This window comes from Eptatretus burgeri, chromosome 3, assembly GCF_056783735.1.
Source record: "Eptatretus burgeri isolate ZD-2024b chromosome 3, Ebu_testis_v1, whole genome shotgun sequence".
NCBI classification, from domain to species: domain Eukaryota; kingdom Metazoa; phylum Chordata; class Myxini; order Myxiniformes; family Myxinidae; genus Eptatretus; species Eptatretus burgeri.
Window position 1 is genome coordinate 7157297 of NC_140963.1, and position 24103 is coordinate 7181399.

Genomic DNA, 24103 nt, shown 5'->3' on the forward strand with positions numbered 1-24103 from the left:
AACACCTTATAGAAAGGTAAAGGTAAGATATGATGTCGACTGAAGTCAGGCCACTGCTATTCCCAGATCAACTGTTCGTGATCTCTAAACCCCAACAATCTGGAACTCATTTTGTTGACCTCAAAAGGATGACAGGCTGAGTTGACCCATTTTGGTCTTATTTTGTCTTGGTTAGGGTTTGATCTCAGGAGCCTAAGATCTGAAGCCAACCACCTCAACCGTTAAGCTGCCAACTGGCATACACCTTATAGGACGTGGAATTTGAACGTAGGTTTCCTGCATCATGAGCTGGGGGTGAATACGGGAATAGGGACAAGAAAAGCCAAACTCGAGCTAACCTTTATGAATACTTAGATGGATGCTGACAGCACAGGTGTGCATCAACATAGTGAATAGTTTTTAGTTGTTTTAAACCATTACATCATACATGCATATCATATTTTGAGAAAGGTGTTCAAAACCATTGCATTCCTAATTGATTATTCTCATTGGGGATCGGCATTTAGTCTGAAGACATTTGCACAAAATAAACCAAAGATACCAACAAGGTTACCTGCATAGTTGGCTCAAGAACATTCCACACCGAACCCGTTTGTTGTTAAGTTTTAATTGTTCTCTCTGCAGGGTAACCATATATTCTACTCAACCTGGAGCAGTTTGGCATGACAGATTAACATTTTCAAGCCCATTGAATCAGGAAATGCTGATGACACTGAAGCGACATTATGCAAATCCCAACATTACCTGTGTATAAATACACCTGTCACTGCCATTCAAGGACCTGTACTTGGAGACACAACAGAAGAGGACGCCATCAAACAGCTCAAAGGAAACAGGTGACTATTCTTCGTGATTTATCAATCCTGTGTTCCCAAAAGTAAAAGAGCCCAGAACAAAGGAAAGTGTATTTGTGTGATAAATGGGAATGGGACAGGTGTAATATGTGGACATAAGCATGCAAGTAGTAAGACAATGGTATTGTTTGTTTGAACAGTATGTATGCTACAATGTGAAATGGTAACATTGGATGAAACGGTTGCAATTCAATAAATTCTAGAACAGGGGACAAGAGCTTTAAAGAGGAACCTCGTGAGTAACCTAATGGCATTTCATAAGGAATATTACAAGGGAAGTATTATTTTTTTTTCATATTCATTCATGTTCTCGTGTCTATGCCTGGTGTTGGCTCAATGGTTTGGGTGGTGGGCTTTGGATCCTCGGGTCCTGAGTTCAAATCCCGCTCAGCTCCTGAATTAATACCAGGTGGGGTTAACTCGACCTTTCATCCTTCTGAGGTCGGCAAAATGAGTGCCAGCATGCTGGTATACTGTGCCGGAGTGGCGACCCTCGAGGAATGTGCCCAAAAGCCAAGGAGACTGCTTTGGCAGCACCAACGCTCTGCACAGCATATGGTCCCCATCTCCTCCTCCTCCTCCTCCTCTAGTGCCTGCAAACATGCGATCAAGCAATTTGGATTGTTGGAAGAACGAATAGGAACAGAACAGATTGGGGATGTCATTCATGAATCTGTCAACAAACAGGTTCAATACAAAGATACAACAAACATGTTAACTCAGAAATCACAGAAAATAACATCAAAACTGAGAGCTAAATAAACTGGAGAGTACATCGAATACTTTACCCCACGCATTCTTGAGAAAAAAGGACATGAGTGGGGTCTGAGAGCGGCAAATTTGATTGTTCTTGATGATGTAAAATGCTGCAATATTTTGTCAAACTTCGTACTGTTAAACGGAAGATTTGTGAAAGTACCAATCAGGTGATTTGTGGTCTGTCGTTTTCAAGTATATAACTCAATTGAAATAACATAAAGATTTTACAGGTTGCGAAAAATATTTTTTGGAAGCTCACCACCATTGATGTGGCATCTTCACACCATCTTATTTAACTCGTTACATTGGTTATTTGTACCTGTTGTTCATGTCTTTTATGATGTCATTAAAAAGAGTAAGTTTCGGTGTTTGGAATGATCTTCAGTTTTGATTGACACACAGGCACAGAGTAAAAAAAATTCAATTTTTTAAAAATATCGCACCCATGTCTGAAGGGAAGCGTATTAGTTTGGCATTTTCTGCCCCGTCTTCACCTTTTCCAGCTCCGCCTGCAGCTCCCATTGACCCACCTTAATTTCCTCCCTGATTTCATTGCTCATCACCCACATATCACTCCTCAATGTTTGTCTAACTTCAGCCAGTTTTTGCATATTCCCATCCATTTTCCTTGTATATTCCTTTCCATTTTTTGCATATTACTCCTCTGTTTGTTTTGTCCCATTTGTATATTCCCATTTATTTCATCTCTCTGTGTTTGCATATTCCCATCTATTTGTTCCATCATTTCTCACATCTGATTCCTCTCAAATGGCTTTGGTGAGGCCGATCTGCTACTGTTGGGTGTTGATCCCAGGGGAATCGCTATGTCCTCCAGGAGGAGAATTTGGCGGTGGGGGCTCCTGCTCGGGACGGGGGAAAATTTTACCCTATGCTTATCAAGCAGCTCTACACTCGACTCGCTTCCTTCATACATACTTCCTTCCCTCCGAGCTGCCATTTTGAGTTCATCCACCATTTTGAGCTCGTCTGCCATTTGAAACGCATTTCATCCTCTCAGGCAAAAAAAGTCTTTCCATTAAATTTCCATGCATTCTTTTCTCCCGACACCAATTATCATGATCTACAATTTCATGTCCCCTGTGAAATGATGTTCAGAGTTCGGATCCTGCACTCTTGAGGGAGTCTGGTGGGTGGGGGATTGGGGGGTCATATCCCACTCATTATCAACAAATGTCGCAGAGCTGGTGGTCTCGGTTAATCCCCCGACCCAATTTTTTGGTGACGGGTGGTTAACACTGTCAGCCCAGAAGGTCGAGTGGTTTTTCCTTCTTAGGAGGTGGACACATTGATCCTCGGAGGAGCAACAGATGCACAGGGGGATTTATACTTGAACCCCTCGACAAATACACGGACACAGCAAATTTAAATAAACTGATTTCATGAAAATAGACAAATATTTATTAAGGACAATAATCGGAATGTTATAATACGTGAGGTAAACTAAAGTCAAAAGTCGAGGCTCCTCGACACACAGACTGAAATACAGACAAGGGGAAACAAAATCAAAGAAAACTCCTCCTTTATTCTGGCACTTGGATTGATCCAGAGATGGTCTTTATGGAATGTGGAATCGAGGCGCTTCATCCTGCACGTGTAGACGCGTGCAGAAATGGTGCCGAGCTGCTCTCCTCCAGTGGGAACATTCGTTAGACAATTTGTGGGCAGTATTCAACACAAAGGCTCACCGACCATCGTGCACCGACCGATTCTTCATCTATCGCGCCTGCTGATACACTCTTTGCAGAAATGGCGCCGTCACCTTCGGTGACATACACGACGTTCCGAGGTCCGTCTCACATGAACAGTCAAGAGTCGATGGCCAGCGTCTTGCTCAGTACGCGAGCCAAATTGCTTCAGCACAAATATGAGAATCGTGCCGTCGTCTTCATGCTTTGAAGGAAAGCCAGCTGTGAAGTCCTGCTCTTGCAGGCCATCTCATAGCTACATTCTTTCTCGACCACGTGCTTCCCTCACTCCTCACTCATCCGTTCCTTCCTTCTTTACTTTGTCTGATGTCACCCCGAACAATCATTCCACCTCTGGGGCATGACTTGCTCGCACGAAACCCAGGAAGGCGGGGCCTCTATATCTGCTCGGCATGCCTGCCTCACTTCTGACGTCATGCCCATCAATCATCAGCCTCGGGTCGTGACTTCGCCCACTCTCACCCTTGGAGGCGGGGCTTCTGCCTGCTTGGCACGTCTGGCTCGCTTGGAATTGCAAAAACGTCAGAATAGGTTACAGGGGGGCAATCACATCCGAGAGGAACTTCTTCTTAATCCCTATCTAATTTACACCGCACCACCCCCCCGTGTGGTGGCACGTAACACTTAAGCTCAAAGTCTCCCTCGTTAATTACATCAAGATGTCTCCTGCACGTCCACGGACCAAAAAACTCAATTCAATCCTAACTTTCCTTTTAAATTCCTCCATCTACCCCTTCTACCATAACAATATTCTCGTTTTGTATTTTAAAATAATTTTCTGAAATTTGTATGATTTGTTTTTCACTTGGAAGTTGTGGGTTACAATGTGTAAATATAGGTGAAAAAAGTCTGATTTAATGCAATTTACTTCCAGGCTATAAGGCAACAAAAAGTGAACATTTTGGTTTTTTTTTGGTGGTGGTGAAAAAGTGAACAGTGAAAAGTGAACGGAGACCCCTGGAGTACCGGCGGAAAGTGGATGCAGCGACGCGCTGTTCTGGCACATGCTCCCATACCTGACCTGACCTGACCAATCAGTTAACCACGAGTTCCAGTGTCCCCCATCGAATTTTTCCGTTTAAGTAGAAGTCACGTGGCTTCCTGAATGGGGAGCATGGCCTCGGCAAAGCACCAATCTTATCTTAATTAGATCTTAATGAGTGCAGCCGAGCATTTACTGTTGTTGCGTGCCAACTATGACAGGTAAATTAGTTTGGTTTTTGGTCCATTGCCAGCGCCCTGCCTTGCCGTGCACCCACTCGCGAAATGGGCTTGAACACAAGTCGGCGTCATGTCGTCACCCCCAGGAACCAAGTAATCCACCTTGCCTATTTGCACATCGTTCCACGTCACCAACTGCCAATCTCATGATCATTATAATGACACTGTAACGGCAACTTGACGAATGGCAGAAAGCAGCCATTTGCCAGAATTACCGAGCGAAAACATGAAGCACTCATCAAACGTCAACAACAACAACAACAACCATCCACAGAGCTGCCAAGCAGGCATCAAACATTGATGGAAAAAGGTGGGCGCCAACGTCAGTGAACGAGGTGGGTGTCAAACATCGATGGAAAGAGGTGGGTGTCAACGTCGATGGAGAGAGGTGGGTGTCAACGTCGATGGAAAGAGGTGGGTGTCAATGTCGATGGAAAGAGGTGGGTGCTGAACGTCAATGGAAAATAGGTGGGTGAGGTCCACAGCCGTATTTGACCCGTCAGAATAACTACTCAGGAAAAGCCCGCGCTGTGCTTAATCAAATGTCCTGTAAGTCCAAGGTGTAAATATATCGTACACCTCCAAGCCATTGTGTCCTGATGGAAAGGGGTTAGACGAGCCTCCATTGGGCTAACAGCTGTCTCACGTGCATGAATGTGTCTGCCGTAAAGAGAAAAAGGCCATCCCATAAGAAAGTAAATCTATTCTTTACGCTTCTCAACGCATCAAAGTTAGAATCCCACCAGACATCCAAGTCATGCATTTAGGGAAATAACTGTCCGAGGACCGAAATGTTTGGATGCATTAGTCGTATTCGATTCTGAAATCCATAACAATGCCTATGCACATGCTTTTTTATATTTTTTTCAAACATCAGATTCAAAATGGCCGACTGGCAGCCATTTTCTTGGAAAAAATATCCTGTGTCAAACACGTCTTCAACCATTTCTCGGACATGCATTCACCTATCTTGTTCAAACTTGGCACACAGATAACGAATCAAGGCTTAAGGCCTGGTCACACCTTGACGTTTTAGCCAGCGATGGCAACGTGTTAAAATTTATGTAAAACGCTGGCTTACGTTGAACTTTTTATGTTTTTTTTTAAAGATTCGGACGTATTCATAGCGACTTGGTCTTATGTATAACGCATTGGTAACTACACAGAACGTTTCGTTGTGTTATAGATAACTTATACCAACGAATGCTGAACCTGTTGTCGGCCTACACAACCGATGCCCAACGATAGTCTAACTCAGGCATAGCGCGTTGCACGCATCGCCGATGATGTCGTGACGTAGCCTATTAAAAGGCAGATGCACAACGATTCAAATCATAACTGCCGTAGAAATGGAAGGGTCAAAATCGCGGTCACACCTTGGCGATCTTGCCAGCGTATGCCGACGTAACAAAAAGTGTGTCTAAAACGTTGGGGCACGTCGAATACGGTATGGGTAAGTTTGGTATGCGCGAGTAGAACGCTAAATACGCTATCATACGTCGTATAAAGTAGAGAACGTCAAGAAATTTTGAACATGTTCAAAATTTTACGACGTACTCGGCGTATGACACACGTTCCGCATGCTCTGGGGATAGGTTGTACACACGATATGTGGACGCTTACACACGTCCACAAAGGCTACTTATAAGCTACTCATAAGTCGAAACACGTCGCGGTAATGTCTTTTTTACGCGAAACCTATTTCGACTTATGTTTGACGTGCTTTGAACCAATTCTTTACGTAGTCCCAACACACATCGACGTATGTAGACGTATTCCAATGAAGTCTTCCGGTCGACAAAAAAAAAAATGAATGTGTTTCTAGCTTACAACTGCCATATAAAGACGTGTTCCCAGCGGTTTTGGGAATTGGTATATAAAAATGCTGCTCATAAAAGGGGAACCCAACAGTGTTTTCGAGTCCTTTTTGAGTCGATGTCCATGTCAGCAGTATCAGTATCAGTATCAGTATTAGTATTAGTATTAGTATTAGTATTAGTAGTAGTTTGTTCATGTTGGCAGTAGTAGGTGGGTGTGAGGGTGAGGGTGTGGGTTATGATGGATCGTCCTTGCGTCCGCGTGTCCACGGGTAGGTTCATAGGCTGCCACTCAACGATTTAAATGGCTGCATCTCCACAATTGAAAGTAGACGCTTGCGCTCAACAATTGGATTTTTTTTTACACTCAACGACTTTTACACGGTACCACTCAGCCATTTTCATTGTTTACAATGAACGATTTAAATTGCTGTCACTCGCCTTTGTTTTTTTTTTTGTTTTTTTTGACGCTGGGGTTTGGAAATTTGAAGCGTTTCTTCTGAACGTGTTAAAACGCTCAAACTCGACTATTTTAAATAGACGCTGCCGATGGACAATTGGAATCATAGCCAAGCTAGACATCGAAGTGTGAACATCCTCGTCATGCCGAAGAAAAGTTTGAAGAATGCTGCAAATAAGTGTCCTGGCCGTGGCCGTGGACGTTGACGCAAGGACGATCCATTATACCGACGTCTTTCAGCCTATGAGTAACTTAAAAGTAACGTCTGTCGACGTGTGGCAACGATCGCGTAACGTGCCAACAACACGTTAATCATAGGTAGGAAATAAGTTTCGGGTACTCTAAACATTACCTCGGCGTGTCTCAACTTATGATTAACTTAGAAGTAGCATGTGTTGACGTCTGTCAACGATCGCAGACGTGCCTACAACTTGTGGCCAGCGTAGCGGAACGTGTGAGTCATACGCCGGCATACGTCGTGAAATTTCAAGCATGAAAAAATATGAGGACAACCGAAAAGTACAACGTTTAAAGCCAACGTACAACGACGTATGGCAACGTACTACGACGTATGCCAGCGTGCTCTCAATGTTATCAAAACTTACCCATAACGTATTCAACGTGTGCCAGCGTTTTAGAAAAAAAAATCAAAAATCGGCATACGTTGGCTAAAACGTCAAGGTGTGACCGGGCCTTTACATAAGCCCATCATAATTTTTGAGATCAGATACAATATGGTCGACTGGTGGCCATTTTAGTTGTAAAAAAACCCGATGTTGAACACGTCCTCAAGCATTTGTCAGACTTGCATTCACTGTTGTTGTTTAAACTTGGCACGAAGATAATTAATGATGGCTTACATATGACTGCCATTTTTTTTTTCGATATCAGATCCAAAATGGCTGAATGTTACTTAAATGTGTCCCAACCATTTCTCCAGCATACATGGTCCGATTTTCTTCAAACTTGGCAAAAGCACAGCACACAACAGCGTACACTTGCACCGAACTTTATTTTGTGATCTGATCAAAGATGGCTGACTGGTAGAATGGTGGCCATTTTAGTTTTAAAAAACCCAATGTTGAACACGACCTCAATCATTCCTCAGACGTTCATTTACTGATGTTCAAATTTGGCACACAAAACGAATGATTGCTTCCAGATGCACGTAATATTTTTTGTCCGACATCAAATCCAATATGGCCGATTGATGGCCATTTTGTTATTTAAATGTGTCCCCAACCATTTCTCAGACATCCATGGCCAGATTTTTGTTCAAACTTAGCACAAGCACAGTACGTGATGGCGTACGCGTTCTCCTCACTTTGTTTTGGAATGTAATTAAAGATTGCCGATTGGTAGACTGGATACCGTTTTAGTTGTACCTTTAACTCCATGCAGCAAAATTACTGAAATAACAGGGGATATGCCATTTTATGTTGGTTTTTACTTGTTGCTGGGATATCACGAGATTATTTTAAGCAAGCTGCAATGTTGAAACGATGTGAAGTGCCTGCTGACAATTGATTGTATGCAGGCATATTGCACATCCATACATATCGACATAAGACACATTTTGGTTATGTCTCCTTTCCCCCCAGACACAATGAACTACACATTAACAATCACAACGAGTGATCATGACGATGCAGGTACATACGATTACTTGTATGCAACGCTGATTGGAGAGCATGGCGAGAGCGAGCGAACTCTGCTCGACAATTTTGGCAAAGACTTCGAACGAGGATCTGTGAGTTTCACCCTTTTACTCATTATTATATTTATCTCCAACATGACTGGACTTGAATGAAAGATAGTTGTTTACAAAATCCTTTGCTGGATAAGATCGATCTTCACTTGTGGTAACAGTATCATGTGACACCCCTCCTGATGCAAATCGTGATTTGAGGTTGATAAAATAAACCAACCACAGGTAAAGGCAATCTAATTCATTGTATGCATGTTATGCTTCATTCTCTCAGCCAACTTTGCAGTGCTAAGAGAGTTTAATGAAGCTAAAATGTTACACAAACCAATTAAAACTCACATCTATGATAAATGGACGAGTCGTCCAGGCAAAATAAGGTTTGATCGGGAACAAATTGCAACAGAATTTTTTTGGCAAAATGCATTTCTATGAGGTCCCCATGGCGCCATACTAAAAGTTCTAAGAAATCCCTGTTGCGGAAATACGTCCAATTTGCATAAATCCAATATGGCGGCCAATTATCAATATTGTGCCATATCTTTGCTCACAGATAACATATTTCGGTGATTTCAACTTCTGGAATGGGTATTTTGAAAACAAGCATGTATTTATAATGCTTTTAAACTTCCTTGGAACAAAATCTCATTTGCATAAATCCAATATGGCCGCCAAATATCAATATTTTGCCACATCTTTGCCCTTGGATGATATACTTGAGCCATTTCAACTTCTAGTATATGTCTTTTGCATACAAGAATGCATTTAGAGTATTTAACATTTTTCTTGGATGTTTTTTGATCCACATCTCATTTGCATAAATCCAATATGGCTGCCAAATATCAATATTTTGCCATATGTTCACTCTCAGACAACAGGTTTGAGTGGTTTATATTTCGAGAATATTTGAGGGGATCAAAGGCTAAATTTAGGATCGTTGAATATTTTGATTGGATGGGTTTAAATAAAATGATGGATGACTCCTCCTGGTGTATTTAAATCCAATATGGCCACCAAATATCGATATTTTGTGATCAAATTTATGACTGTCACTTCTTTGGCTTGTGTTTCATTGCAGGCATATTAATACCCTCCTGAAGATGCCCATCAAGGTCATCATTATCGTCATCAGTGAAATCTGGTGGCTGTGGGTTGGCACAAGTTGTCCCACGGCATTCTCCACAAACAGCACTGCAATGCAGACTATACTTTCTGCATGTGCACCTCTTTGTATTAGTCTGTTTTAAAGTTACAACAGATGATATCCAGTAGTTTTGATGGGGCTGCAAGCTGGTCAATTTGTATTGGCAAACATTGTCCATCCACCATGTGCCATCCCCACTCTTCTGGCTTCATATTGATGCTTCTTCCTTTCCACTCCATCATCTGATAATATACACAGAGGCTGTGATACTTTGCAGCTGCTGAGGTTGGGGGTAGATTTTGAGGTTCTACCTGAGATGTGCTCTTGGAAACCTTCTCACAAAATCACGTGTATCGTAAAGTGTCCAGTCCTTGTTCTTTGGCACCACCATATAATGACACAAGTGCTTTTTCTCCTGCTGCAATAATGTCCTGTTTTGCCACATGTCCTTCTTGGCTGAACACCTTAGCTTGCTGATGGAACAGGGCAACACTCTTGATCTTCCTTACTGCTAACCCCTTTCCCAATCCAAACAGGCGAGAAGTTGAATCGCAGCCAAGGATTTCATGGATAAACAACACATGGTCACAAACATCAGGACCAATAAATTCCTTAGACTGCTTTATGCACCATATCCTGGTCTTTTTTGCTGATTGCCTGGGCTCTGGGGCCAGGAACAAGTCACGTGCATCCAGTTCAGCATGATGTAGAAGGAGGATGAGCAATCTGTGTCATCCCTTATTAGGACAGTGTCTTTGATTCTCGCAGATGCAACAACTGTTTGGACAATGAGCACACCAGCATCATGCTTTGCATGATCTATATTACACCCAGCCCGCTCTAGTTTGTCACTAAGATAAACAATAAATCGGTTTGTTTGTCACATTTTTCAAGAATTCCTCCTTCTTGGGCTGTATAACCATTCCACCAGTGAAGTTTACTGTCATGCCTGAACAAGCCCCTGTCCTTCTCATGTGCGTGGCATCTTTTGTTGTTGGACCGTCTTGGTATCCATCAAAGATAATGGTAGCAGCCCCATATTTATGTGTGACATGTGTGACGTAAAGCTGACTGACACTCTCATATGTGGAACCTCTTGGCCATGGAAGACGATGAAGCAGCGCACCACCATCGAGGATATACTGGACATTTCCAATTGGTTCTCGTTTCTCCCCTTGCATGGTCTTCCAGAGAACATAGGCAAGGACAGTCTTATTATCCTGCAGGGGAAGGAAGGAAGATTCAAACAATGCTGGGGGGTAACTACACAGTTCATATTTGAAGAGTGACTGTAGATCTTCACAGCGCTCCCCAATGGTTACCAGTCTCTGGAAGATCAACTGTGGATCTACCTTCACAGATTCACCTTTGATCTTGACAGTTGATCTTGAATTAAGTGTCACTGCTCGATCACATTTCCGGAAGGTGAACTCTTCTACAGATTTTCCAACCATGAATGCAAGAATCTTTTCTCCAACGGTTCTTGATCTTTCAACGTTGACTTCTTCCTGGGCTGTCATGCCATTTGCAATGTTAAACAGGGACGGGTCCCATGCGAATGGATCTCTCTCCCTGAGATAGCTGATAAGATCAAGGGTGTCATTGACATCTCTTGCTTGTCTAGCTTTTGACAGGTCTTTGTGCTGGTCTCTGGTCTCAAATGAGATGCCACTGAGCTTCTGCATGGCCTCGTTGATATTTGCACATCCTGGCATGGAAAGGACCCACACCAAACGCTGAGTTTCTGTCATTCCTTTTCCTCTTGTCAGGCCTCCATGTGTCTTTATACTTCTCATCAGCACTTGCTCAATTGTGAGATCCATGGATAGTCCTGCCCAGTACCTATCACTGCGCCTCACCACATGGTATCCTTTCTCAAATTGCTGATGGACATCTGGATGACTTTCTGGCAGATTAATCATCATTTGCAGGTATACATATGCAGACTTTGCATATAGCGTGTGTCCTAGATGCATCCAATGAAATTTTTAAGTATTACAAATGCATCATTGGATCCAAAGATCTCATTATAGAAATTTAGATCACTAAAATACATCATCTGAGAGCAAATATTTGGCAAGATATTGATAAGTGGTGGCCATATTGGATTTATGCAAATGAGATTTTGTTCCAGGGAAGTTTAAAAATATGCTCAATGCATCCTTGTATACAATACCCATTCTCGAAGTTGAAATCACTCAAATATGTTATCTGTGACAAAGATATGGCACAATATTGATAATTGGCCGCCATATTGGATTTATGCAAATTAGACGTAGTTCTGCAACAGGAATTTCTTAGGACTTTTGGTAAGGTGTTCTGGGAACCTCATAGAAATGCATTGGGCCAAAAAAAAAATTCTGTTGCAATTTGTTCTCGATGAAGTGAAAAAATGGGCTGGATTGCCTGGATGGAGGTGTGTGTGTGTGTGTGTGACTGTGTGTGTGACTGTGTGTGACTGTGTGTGACTGTGTGTGTGACTGTGTGAAGACTTTTCTTTGATTTCTATGCAATTCCACAGCCCTTGACCAATCTCCACCAAACGTCACATACGGGCTGGGGGTACATAGGTTTCAGTCACGGGTACAACAAAACTCCCCCCTCCCCTTCTCCCTCTTCCCCCATGAAGGTGGGGAGCTGACTTGTTACTTCCACCTGTATGACTGGGCCAATTCGCACCAAATTTTACACACATGCTGGGGGTATCCAGGGTCAAGTCATGGGTACAAAAGGAATCATCCCCATCAAGGCAGTTCTCCATATTGTTGTGGTTTTGACTTTGATGGGGGTGAATATGTCTTCAGTGTCACAGTAGTTATTTAATTTTCATTGTATTTTCTCAATTCAGCGTTTTGTATTTCAGAGTTGGGTCATCTGGTAATTTTTGATAAGTTTTACCATCCTCCTGTAGTGATATGATTTTACCATGGTTCGACTCCTTGTCCATTACTGCCACTACCCTTGTCTGCTGGTGCAAAGATCAAATCGGTCCTGTTTCTCAGACACCATCACTTGATATGCAAACCAGACAAGAAGTGGTGGGAAGTAAAGTGATGTTCACACGATTGTGGTCAGAAGAACCAATTGGATGTGAAATTGTGTAGTTGTAATGTAACGGATTGGAAGTGAAGAGTAAATCCAAAGTATTGGTAGTGTGGTCGTGACGATCTGGAATGTGGACACTTATCCAGCCAAGATATTCTAATTTTGTATTTCAATTAATTTTCTGAAATTTGTAGAATTTGTTTTTCACTTGGAAGTTGTGGGTTACAATGTGGAAATAATGGTGGGAAAGGTTTGCTTCAATGTAATTTAATTCCAGGTTCTAAGACAACAAAAAGTGAAAATTTTGAAAGGTTGTTTAGGCTTTCTCTAGGCACTGTATATGCAATATATATATATATATATATATCTTCTTCTTCTTCTTTCGGCTGCTCCCGTTAGGGGTCGCCACAGCGGATCATCCGTATGATCCGCATAGTTATTTGGCACATGTTTTACGCCGGATGCCCTTCCTGACGCAACCTTGGTCGCCTCCTACGACACAGGGATATGGTACACCTATTTTAACCGGGGTATACACCGGCCCAGTACACTGGTACTCACTTCGCCGACCTCGGAAGGATGACAGGCTGAGTCAACCCCCTGGTGTATTAATTCAGTGGCCCAACGGGGCTTGAACTCAGGACCTTTTGGATCCCAAGCCGCTGCCCTAACCACTGCGCCAACACCAGGATATATATATATATATATATATATATGTATATATATATATATATATATATATATATATATATATATATATATATATATATATATATATATATATATATATATATATATATATATATATATATATATATATATATAAATATATATATATATATATATTTATATATATACATACACATCTGTACATTCTGATGGATGTGATGTTTTCCTCCCCTTCCTCTGCAGGTGGATGATTACACGGTAGAGAGTGTTGATGAACTGGGTGAGATTTTACTGGTGAGATTTGAAAAGGAAACGTTCCTGGAGTCGGATGATTGGCACTGTGAGTCTGTGCGAGTGAAAGATTCTGAAGGGAAGATCACCTACTTCCCAGGATACTGCTGGCTTCTGGGGGACAATCCAATGTTGGAGCTTCGTACTGCCACAGGTAAAACTTTCACCATCATTGGATTTGAAACTTTCAACCAAAGCACCTTACCATTTGGATTGGCACAAGCATGCTGTGCAGAAAATAATGCCATCCCCATCCTGAAGATATTGAGTAACATTTTACAAGTGTTTCAGGAAATTTTGCATTTCGCTGCTTCTGGCATGTTTTATGATCATACAATGCAGTATTCACGACATTTAACAACCACATTCAACCATTCAGCATCATATTAAGGGATGATCTATTTATAACATATGCACACAGGGTTGGTGGAAAAAGATTATGGCAAGAGTTATCTTGTGCTGATGAAAGTCCACAGCTCTGGTAATCTCAGAGATTTGTCTCAACATTTCCTTCAAGCAGATTGACACAGGATTGCAAGCAGCCATCTCGTTTCAGGACTCATCTCCCATATCTACTGCCCCTGATGTAAACTCAGCATGGGAATTCTTCCACAGAAACTTGCTCTCTCTCATGCACAGATTCATCCCATCTCTTGTCAGGTCAGGTATGGGAGCATGCACTGGAGAAGTGCGTCTCTGCGTCCACTTTCGAGCGGTACTCCAGGGGACTCAATCTGGTCATCCCCCAGGCAGATCCCTGGCTCATCCTCATCTGCTTGAAATGCTGATCAACCTCCTGCAACCATGAGGCATGTGGTCGACCCATTGGCCTCCTCCATTCAGGAGGCTCCTTCGCTGAGAGAATCTGGTGAGCAGGATCAGCATCAGGAAAACGAGCCACATGTCGAGACAGCCGCAACTGACGCTCAAGGACTATGCAGGAAACAAATCTCATTTGAGTCCCTCTCAGCAACCGCTCATTGGACACAAAGTCTGACCAGAGATAGCCAAAATTTCTCCGAAGAGTCATGGTACCAAAGGAATTAAGTCTCCATCTCAGATCCCGAGTCAGATTCCAAGTCTCACATCCGTCGAGCAAGACTGGAAGCACCATGGACCTGAAGACTTGGACTTTAGTCCTGCACCGGTTCCGACAGCACCACACCCCATGATCTAGTAAATCCATGACTCCCCAGGCTGACCCAGACATCTTTTGACCTCTGGCTCAAAGCAAGCAGAGACATGAATATCACTGCCAAAGTAAGTGAATCTCTCCGTGACCTCAACACCCTCAGCACAAACGGGTACAGACAAGATAGCAGCATCCAAGATGTTATTGAAAGCCTGGATCTTAGTTTTGACCCAGGCAACTCGTAATCCCAGTGGCTCCGACTCCTCATTCAGCATCTTGAGGGCCCCCAACAGGATATCAAGAGAATCTGCAAAGATGACTGCATCATCTGCGAAATCAAGGTCAGAGATCTTGACATTCCCAAACGATGCACCGCAGCTTGATCTCTCTGACATCCTCCCCAGAATTCAGTCCATACAAGTACCAAAAAGTGTGGGGACCAGTGCACACCCCTGACAAACTCCAGAAACAACTTGGAAATAAGTCAGAGATGGTTTCACCACATCTCACAGCACTCTCAGGACCAGAGGATAGTTCAGACATCAGATTGATCAGTCTAGGTGGCAACCAATGAAGATCAAGAATCCTCCCGAGGGCATCCCAATTCACTGAATCAGATGCTTTGCAGAGATAAACAAAGGCTGTAAGCAGCCTCTGCTGAAACTCTCCTCTGCATTCGGAAAGGACCTGCAGAACAAGGATATGGTCAATCTTTGACCTCTTTGGTGTAAATCCTGACTGCTCTGGGCGCAGATGCTCAAGCAGATGGTGGTGAGCCCGATCAAGAATTATACGAGCAAAGATCTTGCCTGACACTGAGAGCAGCATCACCACTCGGTAGTTGTTGCTGTCCTGGTGATCATCCTTCCCTTTCCAAAGAGGAACAGCAAGGCCTCTCTTCCAGTCAGTTGGGATGATGCCTGTGTTCCAGACAGAGCACAGAACTGCATGCAATGACACGAGTACAACATTTTCACCAGCCTTGAGAAATTCAGCATGGATGCCACACATCCCAGGAGCTTTACCCCATTTCAACCGGTTCATCCCAACCTGTGTTTCCACAAAGGAACGTGGATCACAGTTGATTGGAGCGTCAGCAATAGAGATAGTCACACTCCTGATGTCCAACTCAACAGCTGGTGGGTCAGCCTGGTACAGCCGCTCAAAGTCACCGGCCCAGCGGGCGTTCACTTCGAACTTCTCTGTCAAGAGCCCAACACCCTTCGCCTCTAACTGCAGTACACTGAGGGATGGGCTTGGAGGAACGCAATGCACGAATTCCTCTGTAGCAGAAAGAGAATCACCTGACCACAGGTGATGCTCTTCTCCTTCACAGATTTCTCGAACATAGGCCTCCTTGTCCACCCTTGGTGCATGTGCAGTTTTACACCTCGATTCTCTGAACAGCTCAGCTCTGTCATGAAGCCTGACTCTCAGACTCTGATCCATGGTATCCAGTTTGTCTTGAGAGACAAACTTCCTCTTCGCCTTGCGGTGTGTTCCAGGACATGCACCGGCAACATCAAGGATTGTGGTCTTGAAGGCACTCCACCACTCCTTAGGATTCCGTGAAGCACGCACACTGTCCAATTCCCAACTCAGCCTGTTCGCAAACTCCTCGGCTAACCTTTCACCATTGAATTTGCCAACATCCAGCATCGGCTGGGATGGTACCATTCTCTCGGATTTAAGCTGTAACTTCAGAGTTGCTGCAACAATCCTGTGGTCGGTGTTGAGGACATGAGAACTCCGGTGGAACCTGCAGTTCTGGATCATCCTCCAGCGACCATCAATGAGAACATCATCAATCCCCTTTGACACACCACCAGCGATGGAATACCAAGTACAGCAATGAGCCTGTGGGCACTGAAACCATGAACCAGCCACCATAGGTCCACGACTTCTTGCAAAGTCAAGGAACTTAGTGCTATTCTGGTTCACAGTTCCAGACCCACGGGGACCAACACATGTCTCTTAACCATCACGATCAGTTCCAGTCGATGCCTTGAAATCCCCCAAGACGAGAAGTGTATCTCGTCTGGGGCACTGATCAACCAAAACTTGAGCGTGACATAAAATGCGTCCTTCACAGTGAGATCACTCCCCTCAGTCGGAGCATATACAGAGACCAGGGAAACGACACCCAAGGAGAGATGAATCTTTAGTCTCATAATACGCTCCTTGACTGTTTTTACCTCAACCATCATTCGAGTCAGCTTGTTGGACAGCAACAGCAACTTCTTGGGCATGGTAACCTTCACAGCGACCACACCAATAGTCGATGTAACCACCCACCATGATCCTACCACTATCCGTTCTCTGAACCTTGGAGTTCTGCAATACTGATGTTCAAATTCTTGAGCTCAGATAATAACAGGAACAGATTATTCTCTCTTTGGGATAGGACATTCCAGGCACACACCTGAAGGGACTGCCTCAGGTTAACCCAAGGAGACCACCATCTGGTGGATGACACCTCAGCACCACTCCGCCATACACCACTGCAATCTGACCAAGGAAGTTTATCCCATGCTTTTCCTCCTATCAAGGAATCGGGGTCCCTCTTGACTTTGCCCTAATCCCGTCATCCAGAGAGCTCTCCTGCGAAGGACAGCAGCACAAGAGGTACTCCCACAGAGTGGGTTTTTCATTTTCTTTGCATTTGTGTGTTTTGTGGAATGAAGTGTTCTCCGCTGGCCGGAGTGCAAATCCTGACACCAACTTCATGAAAAAAAAAGTAACCCAACTGCAGGAGGGCATCCACAGACAGTTGTGCACCAGATATGAATGGCCGTTGGTTCACAAGGATCTCCTCTGCCCTTTGACAGGTTTTGTTTTTAGTCCTGCCGGGTGTCCATATCTTTTCACTCTCCTCACCAGGGAACCGGGTGTGGGAGATGGTTTAGTTCACGACAACCCGACCATTAAACAGGTTAGTACAGGTTTGTGTGGTTCCTGTAGCAAGTCACACATTTAATCTGGCCTGACCTGTCATCATATATATTCCACTGATTGAACACGTTCAGTTATAGAGCCATTCTAATTGATACTGGATATTGTTGGAGATCATTAATTTTGGTCACTCACACAGTGATCTTGGATGACATTCCACATATTCATTCAGTGGAGTGTTATTGATGTAATCCCATCTCGTCTTCAATTAACCTTCCCTCTTCCTGCCCATGGTACACTGAATCCTGTGGTGAGGCAGTTGCTCTGATACAATCAGCCATTATCTTTCTTTGGCAAAGCACCTTTCAAATTTGGCCTCCAAAGCCAATTTGGCCTTCCTTGGCACACTTGATCTCCCATCCATCTGCAAGGCCTTCGTTCTCAGTTTGATGGAGTATGCTCTCCTCTCCTGGCTGACTCCCCAACCTCACAACACGCTCTGCTTAATGCCGTGTTAACCAAGGCTGTCAAGATTATTGGAATCTGCCACAATTAATGAGTCTTTTGGCCTATCACTTCACCACCGCTGAAAGTTCGGTGGTGTTTCTGTCTAAAACCATCTCCTTTCTGGTCTTGCACCCTCTGCTCTTTCCGCACTTTATAAAAAGGTGAGAGAAGTGTGGTTTTCAAACATTCCGCCATGTGTGTCAGTCATATGTATCGTTCCTGGTGAATCCTTCTGAATTGTTTGCCTCATTTTCATTGATGTTTTTTTCCACACTTCACCAATTGTTTTCAAACTTGTTCTTTTTCAGTCGGAATTTCTCTCTCAATACCTTAGTTGGTCAGGCAGCTTCACTGCACCGTACATTGTCACAACATTGATCACATGACTCCCTTAACCTTCCATCATTGTACAACACCCTCCACCTTCTTTCCCTCAAGAACAGCATTTGTTTTTTTATCTTATGGACAAAAATATTCTGTACACTGTGTGTACATTTTCTTGACACACGTGATTGAGTTTTGTGTAAAACTAACACTAACCCCCTTAATAATGATCATTCAATCTCAATTTTTTTTTTTTTACAACTGAAAACACTCCAAGTCTGACAATCATCATTATTCACTCCACATGTTCCTGCCCTCCCAGCCTCTCTCCCACAGCATGAACATCAGGCGATCCTGAAGTCCCATCGCGAGGAGGAGAAGCAGAGAAGGAAGGAGATGTTCAAGTGAGTTTGGTTGTCACATCGCAGGTTTTGGAATACAAGTTGTATGTTGCCATATCTTAGGTTTTATTTTTTCTCTTACTCTCTTTCAATCAACAACTGCATGTGCACAAGTTCATCTTTTCACCTTTATGAGCAATAGGAGCCACATGCAACATGTTTTCTTGTTGAAAAATCAGATGACATCATCTGCATTCCACTGATTGAACACGTTCAGTAATATGGCCATTCTCAATGATGTGGGATATTGTTGGATATCATTCATTTTGGGCACTGACACAGTGAACCTGGACTACATTCCACATAGTCATTCAGTGGAGTGTTTCTTGTGTGCTTGTTCATAATTGATTTGTTAATTGGATTTTTATGATTGATTCATGGGTGGAATCACAGGTTTTATTCCCCCACGCATGTGACACAAAAATCGGGGTGAAGCAATTGATTCACTTCTGTCTGTCTGTCCACAAACATCAGTTTATCATCAAAAAACAACTTGATTTCAATTGAATGTTACATTTTGAACACAAATTGGAAAACGAACCTGTATCTCAGCAGTAGTACAGCTCTGAATTTGTCTCAATTGCAGCTAACAATTAACAGCTAACAGCTAACATGTACAGAAAGGAGTGAGTTTTTTTTTAATTCTGTCTGCTAGTCAACCGAAATTTAAAATCATTCCAAACAGGAAACTTACTGTTTTTAATGACATCATAAAGGACATAAAGAACAGGTACGAAGAACTAATGTAACGTGTTAAATTAGGTGTTGTGAATACACTGCGTCAATGTCGGTAAACTTCTGGAATTTTTTTTTTCTACAACCTTTAAAACCTTTATTTTATATAAATTGAATAATATATTTGAACACCAGAACACGAATAATGTTTATTGGCACTTTCAAAACCCTTCCATTTAGCAGTACTTGAACAAAATATTACAACATTGTATGTCATCACGACCAATCAAATTTGCCGCTCAAAGACCGTGCCTTGTCCCTTGTTCCTCAAGACAGCATGGTGTAATGTGTTCTATGAACTCTCTCGTTATCGTTTTCAGGGAGTGTTGAAAGCAATGAAATGAAAAAGCATTTCATTTTCCAATAAACTGCCTAAACCAGCACATCATCAATATTGCTGTAATAAGTGATGTGAGACTCATGACCGGATATCAAATGTGAAGGAAGTACATCGTAGATTGTATAATTAATTTTACGTAAATGTTTGCAGAAATTCAGTGCTATTCCAGTTGAGATACCTTTCAGGTAAAGTTCAAATTCAGGTTCTTTTCATGGCTCCTTTGTGATCCTGAAACCAAATTCATGTTTCTAAATCCAGTGGATCAAATTGCATCAACTGAGCATGAACACAAAACGGTTTTTTTTAATCACACAAGCCTTGATGACTGCACTTGTAAAACTTTTAGCCATCATTTTATGACAAAATGGACACCAACCCACCACAATTGTAACAGAATTAATTTTACCACCACATGTCCCAAGAATGACAGATCAAAAGTTCTCCTAAATCCAAGTGGTGGTGGAACTGTGCCAAATTTGCATAAATCCAAGATGGTGACGTCAATATTGTGATTGAACCGTTTTCACCACTTATTGTCTTCCAATCAATCATTTTACATTCTTTCAAGATGGCTAAACTATGTCATCAAAACTAATAAATGTCAGTGTATGTGTCTGCTCTTTGACTTCAAAACCATGAAACCTCACAGCCGGAAACTTTGCATGCATACGAAGGGAACTCGAAGGGAGTGCACGAGTGAAAACTGGGAGTTTGAGTTCATTAAAACACCCCTTTTGAAATAATTAACAGCCTTATTTATTTATATCCTTTATCATACGCATCCTCAGACACCTTGCTCTCCGTTGACGGGTTCTTCGCTTTTTCTTTTTTGGCCTGCTCAACAATGCCTTGACTTGGAATAGGCCACAACAATTACTCAATGCTAAAGTTTTTTTCACTTTCCTCACTCATATCATCAAATGCCTGATCATTATACCTACGAATCGCTGGATACATTGCATTGCTTATAACTGCCTGGACACCACAGCGTTTGTGGGTTTATTTAATTTCCACACATGCAATAACCTCCAGAATATGTTAAACTAAGCTGAATTTTAAGATTTAAGCTCCAGAATCAAACTTAGTAGCAGTTCTGACTGCTTGAAAAGTGTTCCTTTGTTCAATTTGGACATGGTCTGACATTTTGCAGTCTCCGGGAGGTGTTGAATTTGATGGATCGGCAATTGCAAATAGTTGCCAAGGCTGTTCCTTAACAACCGTTTTGTTGGACTGCTTCCTTGTGTGCTTAAGCCACTTGGTGAGCATTTTACAATATTCGCACTGTCGCTGAAAACTGCATATCAATTGAATTGAACACAGTTCAAGGGCCACTCACCTGTGTTTGGCCCAACGTTATTTTGCGTTGCATTTGGCATTGGCTGGCTCGCGGAAAATGTGAAATTTTATTTTGCACCAATATTCCCCTTTTTATACGATGATCTTTCTTTATCTGACCCATCACTTTGACATCGATAAATGCATATTAAACTGGAAGGGCACTCAGGAGAGTGTATAATTCTGCCACGTAATCCTGATCCACATGAACATATCGGGCCCAATACATTTTGGCCCCATCTCTCGATGGTGAAGAATCACTTGAAAACTACATAATTCTCATATCCAGATCCGGATTCGGATCTTCACAAAAATCGACAAAGAAGAAGATGTGCTTAGCAAGATACTTGCACAATCCATAAAACAACTTTGACCTCAGAAATAATTGGTGGTTGCAGTTGATGTTCAAATGTGCAACTCCTCTTCAAATTTCAAGTTAATCAGATTAAAATTGACATTTTTAGAAATCTAGCCTTTGTTGAACTTTTGGCTGATGATGTCCTCAAAAATAATTGGCTGGTTTAATTCAATGATCTGAAATATACACTACCAGTCAAAAGTTTCAGAACATCCCCATTTTTCCAGTTTTTACTGAAATTTAAGCAGTTCAAGTCAAGTGAATAACTTGAAATGGAACAAAGCAAAGCAGTAAACTGCCAGAGGTTAAAAAAAAGTTTAGGTTCCCAAAAACTGAAAAATAATGTAAATTTCAGAGTTGTTGAAAAGAGCCTTTTCAGGAACAAGTAATGGGTTCACAACTGCAGCTGTTCTGCAGCAATGGAAGTAAATTAAGCCTTGAAAGATGATGCAAACAAATCCTGCAGGTGTCCCAAATTTTGTTGATTAGTTGCAAACCCTCTGTCTAGATAAAAGTAGTGTTGGAACAGACTGTGTTGCTACATCCTCTGAAGCATTATTTGGACAATATTGCACTGCAGGAATTAGTATATTGCGATCATCATGGTGAGAAAAAGACAATTAACAAAGAAAGACAGACAGAACATGATAAACCCTTAAAAGTGTAGGTCTTTCCTTTTGAGAAATTGCAAAGAAGCCAAGGTGTCAGTGAGTACAGTTTCCTACACCATCAAAAGGCACTTGGAAACTGGAGGAAACTCGACAGGAAGAGGTCTGGCAGACCCAAAACCACAACACAATGAGATGACCCGTTTCTGAGAGTCAACAGCTTGAGTGATAGGCGGCTCACAGGACAGCAGCTTCAAGCACAGCTTAACACTGGTCGAAGTAAGGAAGTCTCAGTTTCAACGGTGAAGAGAAGTCTTTGAGCTGCAGGTTTCACAGGTCGATTGGCAGTAAGAAAGCCATTGCTGGAATGCAAAATAATAAAAAGAGGCTTGCCTGGTCCTTGAAGCACTGCCAGTGGACTCCTGAAAACTGGAAAGAAGGTCTTATGAACCGATGAATCAAAATTTGAAAATTTCGGTTCATCACGCAGGGTTTTTGTACGCCGTTGAGTCGGCGAAAGGATGGTTCCTCAGTGTGTCACACCAACTGTCAAACATGGAGGAGGAAGCATGATGATCTGGGGCTCTTTTGCTGGATCCAGTCGGTGACTTGCACAGAGTCACTGGCACCCTGAACCAAAAGTGCTATCACAGCATTTTGCAGCGCCACGCAATACCCTCTGGTCTATGCCTAGTTGGTCAGGGTTTCATCCTACAGCAAGATAACGACCAAAAAGATACCTCCAGGCTATGTCAGAACTACCTTAGAAGAAAATAACAAGATGGTAGGCTTCAAATCATGGAATGGCCAGCACAGTCTCCAGACTTAGACCCCATCGAGCTGGTTTGCGATGAACGGGACAGAAGGGTGAAAGCAATGCAACCTTCAAGTGCAACACATTTGTGGGAACTTCTGCAACAGTGTTGGGAAGAACTTTTCAAACAATATTTGATTTCCATTGTGGAAAAAATGCCACGAGTATGTTCACCTGTTTTATCTGCAAAAGGTGGCTACTTTGATGAGTCAAAAATTTAGATTAGATCTTTTTTAACAAAACGATTCCATGATTTCGTTTTTATCTGCAATTGTTTTACTTGTTCTATGCTTTAATTTCAGAGTACATTGAAACATTAAACTGCTTAAATTTCAGTAAAAACTGGAAAAATGGGGATGTTCTAAAACATTTGACCGGTCGTGTAAATCCTCTTCAAATTTCAAGTCAATGGGATGAAAATTGAGGATTTTAGAAATTCCACCAAAGTTGAACTTTTGACCTTTTGACCTCAAACAATAGACTTCATCCTTTTGACAAACTCTACCATGTGGTGGTTGCATGAAGATCTGTTTAAAATTGCGACCTGAAGGAGATAAACACAGACAAAAGGAAGAACAAAATTGACTGACCAATATACCACTTGAAAAATCTTCGATTTTGCAAGTAACAGACAGAGAGAGGTGAAAACATCACCTCCTTCACTTTCGGTGGTGGATGTAAAAATTATACATTTCATTTTTAATAGTTTCTTGAACTGTGTCGTTGGAGTGATTGGTGAAGCTATTTCGTGTGCCCTCTTCGAGCTTCAATTGTGATACCACAGTTCGATACCGGAGTGAGGAAGGCAAAATATATTCGATGATTACAATGTGTAAAAATGTTTCAGTCATTATGAAGCAATGAATCACCACATCATGGCAGGATAGCCAAGATGTACGCATGCTCACTCTGAGCTCTCGAGCCTGAGTTTGAATCCCGACTCGGCTATAGACTATCATCCCGGT

General features: G+C 42.4%; 1 protein-coding gene across 2 annotated transcripts in view; it reads left to right on the top strand.

Moving 5' to 3' along the window:
- Positions 1-689: 689 nt before the first annotated feature.
- LOC147029351 (polyunsaturated fatty acid 5-lipoxygenase-like) overlaps positions 690-24103 on the top strand; it is a 117746-nt gene continuing 94332 nt past the window's right edge. Inside the window, exons 1-4 of one of the 2 annotated variants that reach the window (XM_085872351.1) lie at positions 690-836; positions 8440-8588; positions 13645-13846; positions 18870-18951. In XM_085872351.1, coding sequence (XP_085728477.1) covers positions 8445-8588; positions 13645-13846; positions 18870-18951 — 428 coding nt within the window. In that variant the 5' untranslated portion in view covers positions 690-836; positions 8440-8444. The remainder of the gene's footprint in view (positions 837-8439; positions 8589-13644; positions 13847-18869; positions 18952-24103) is intronic. The other variant, XM_085872350.1, reaches the window with a different exon arrangement.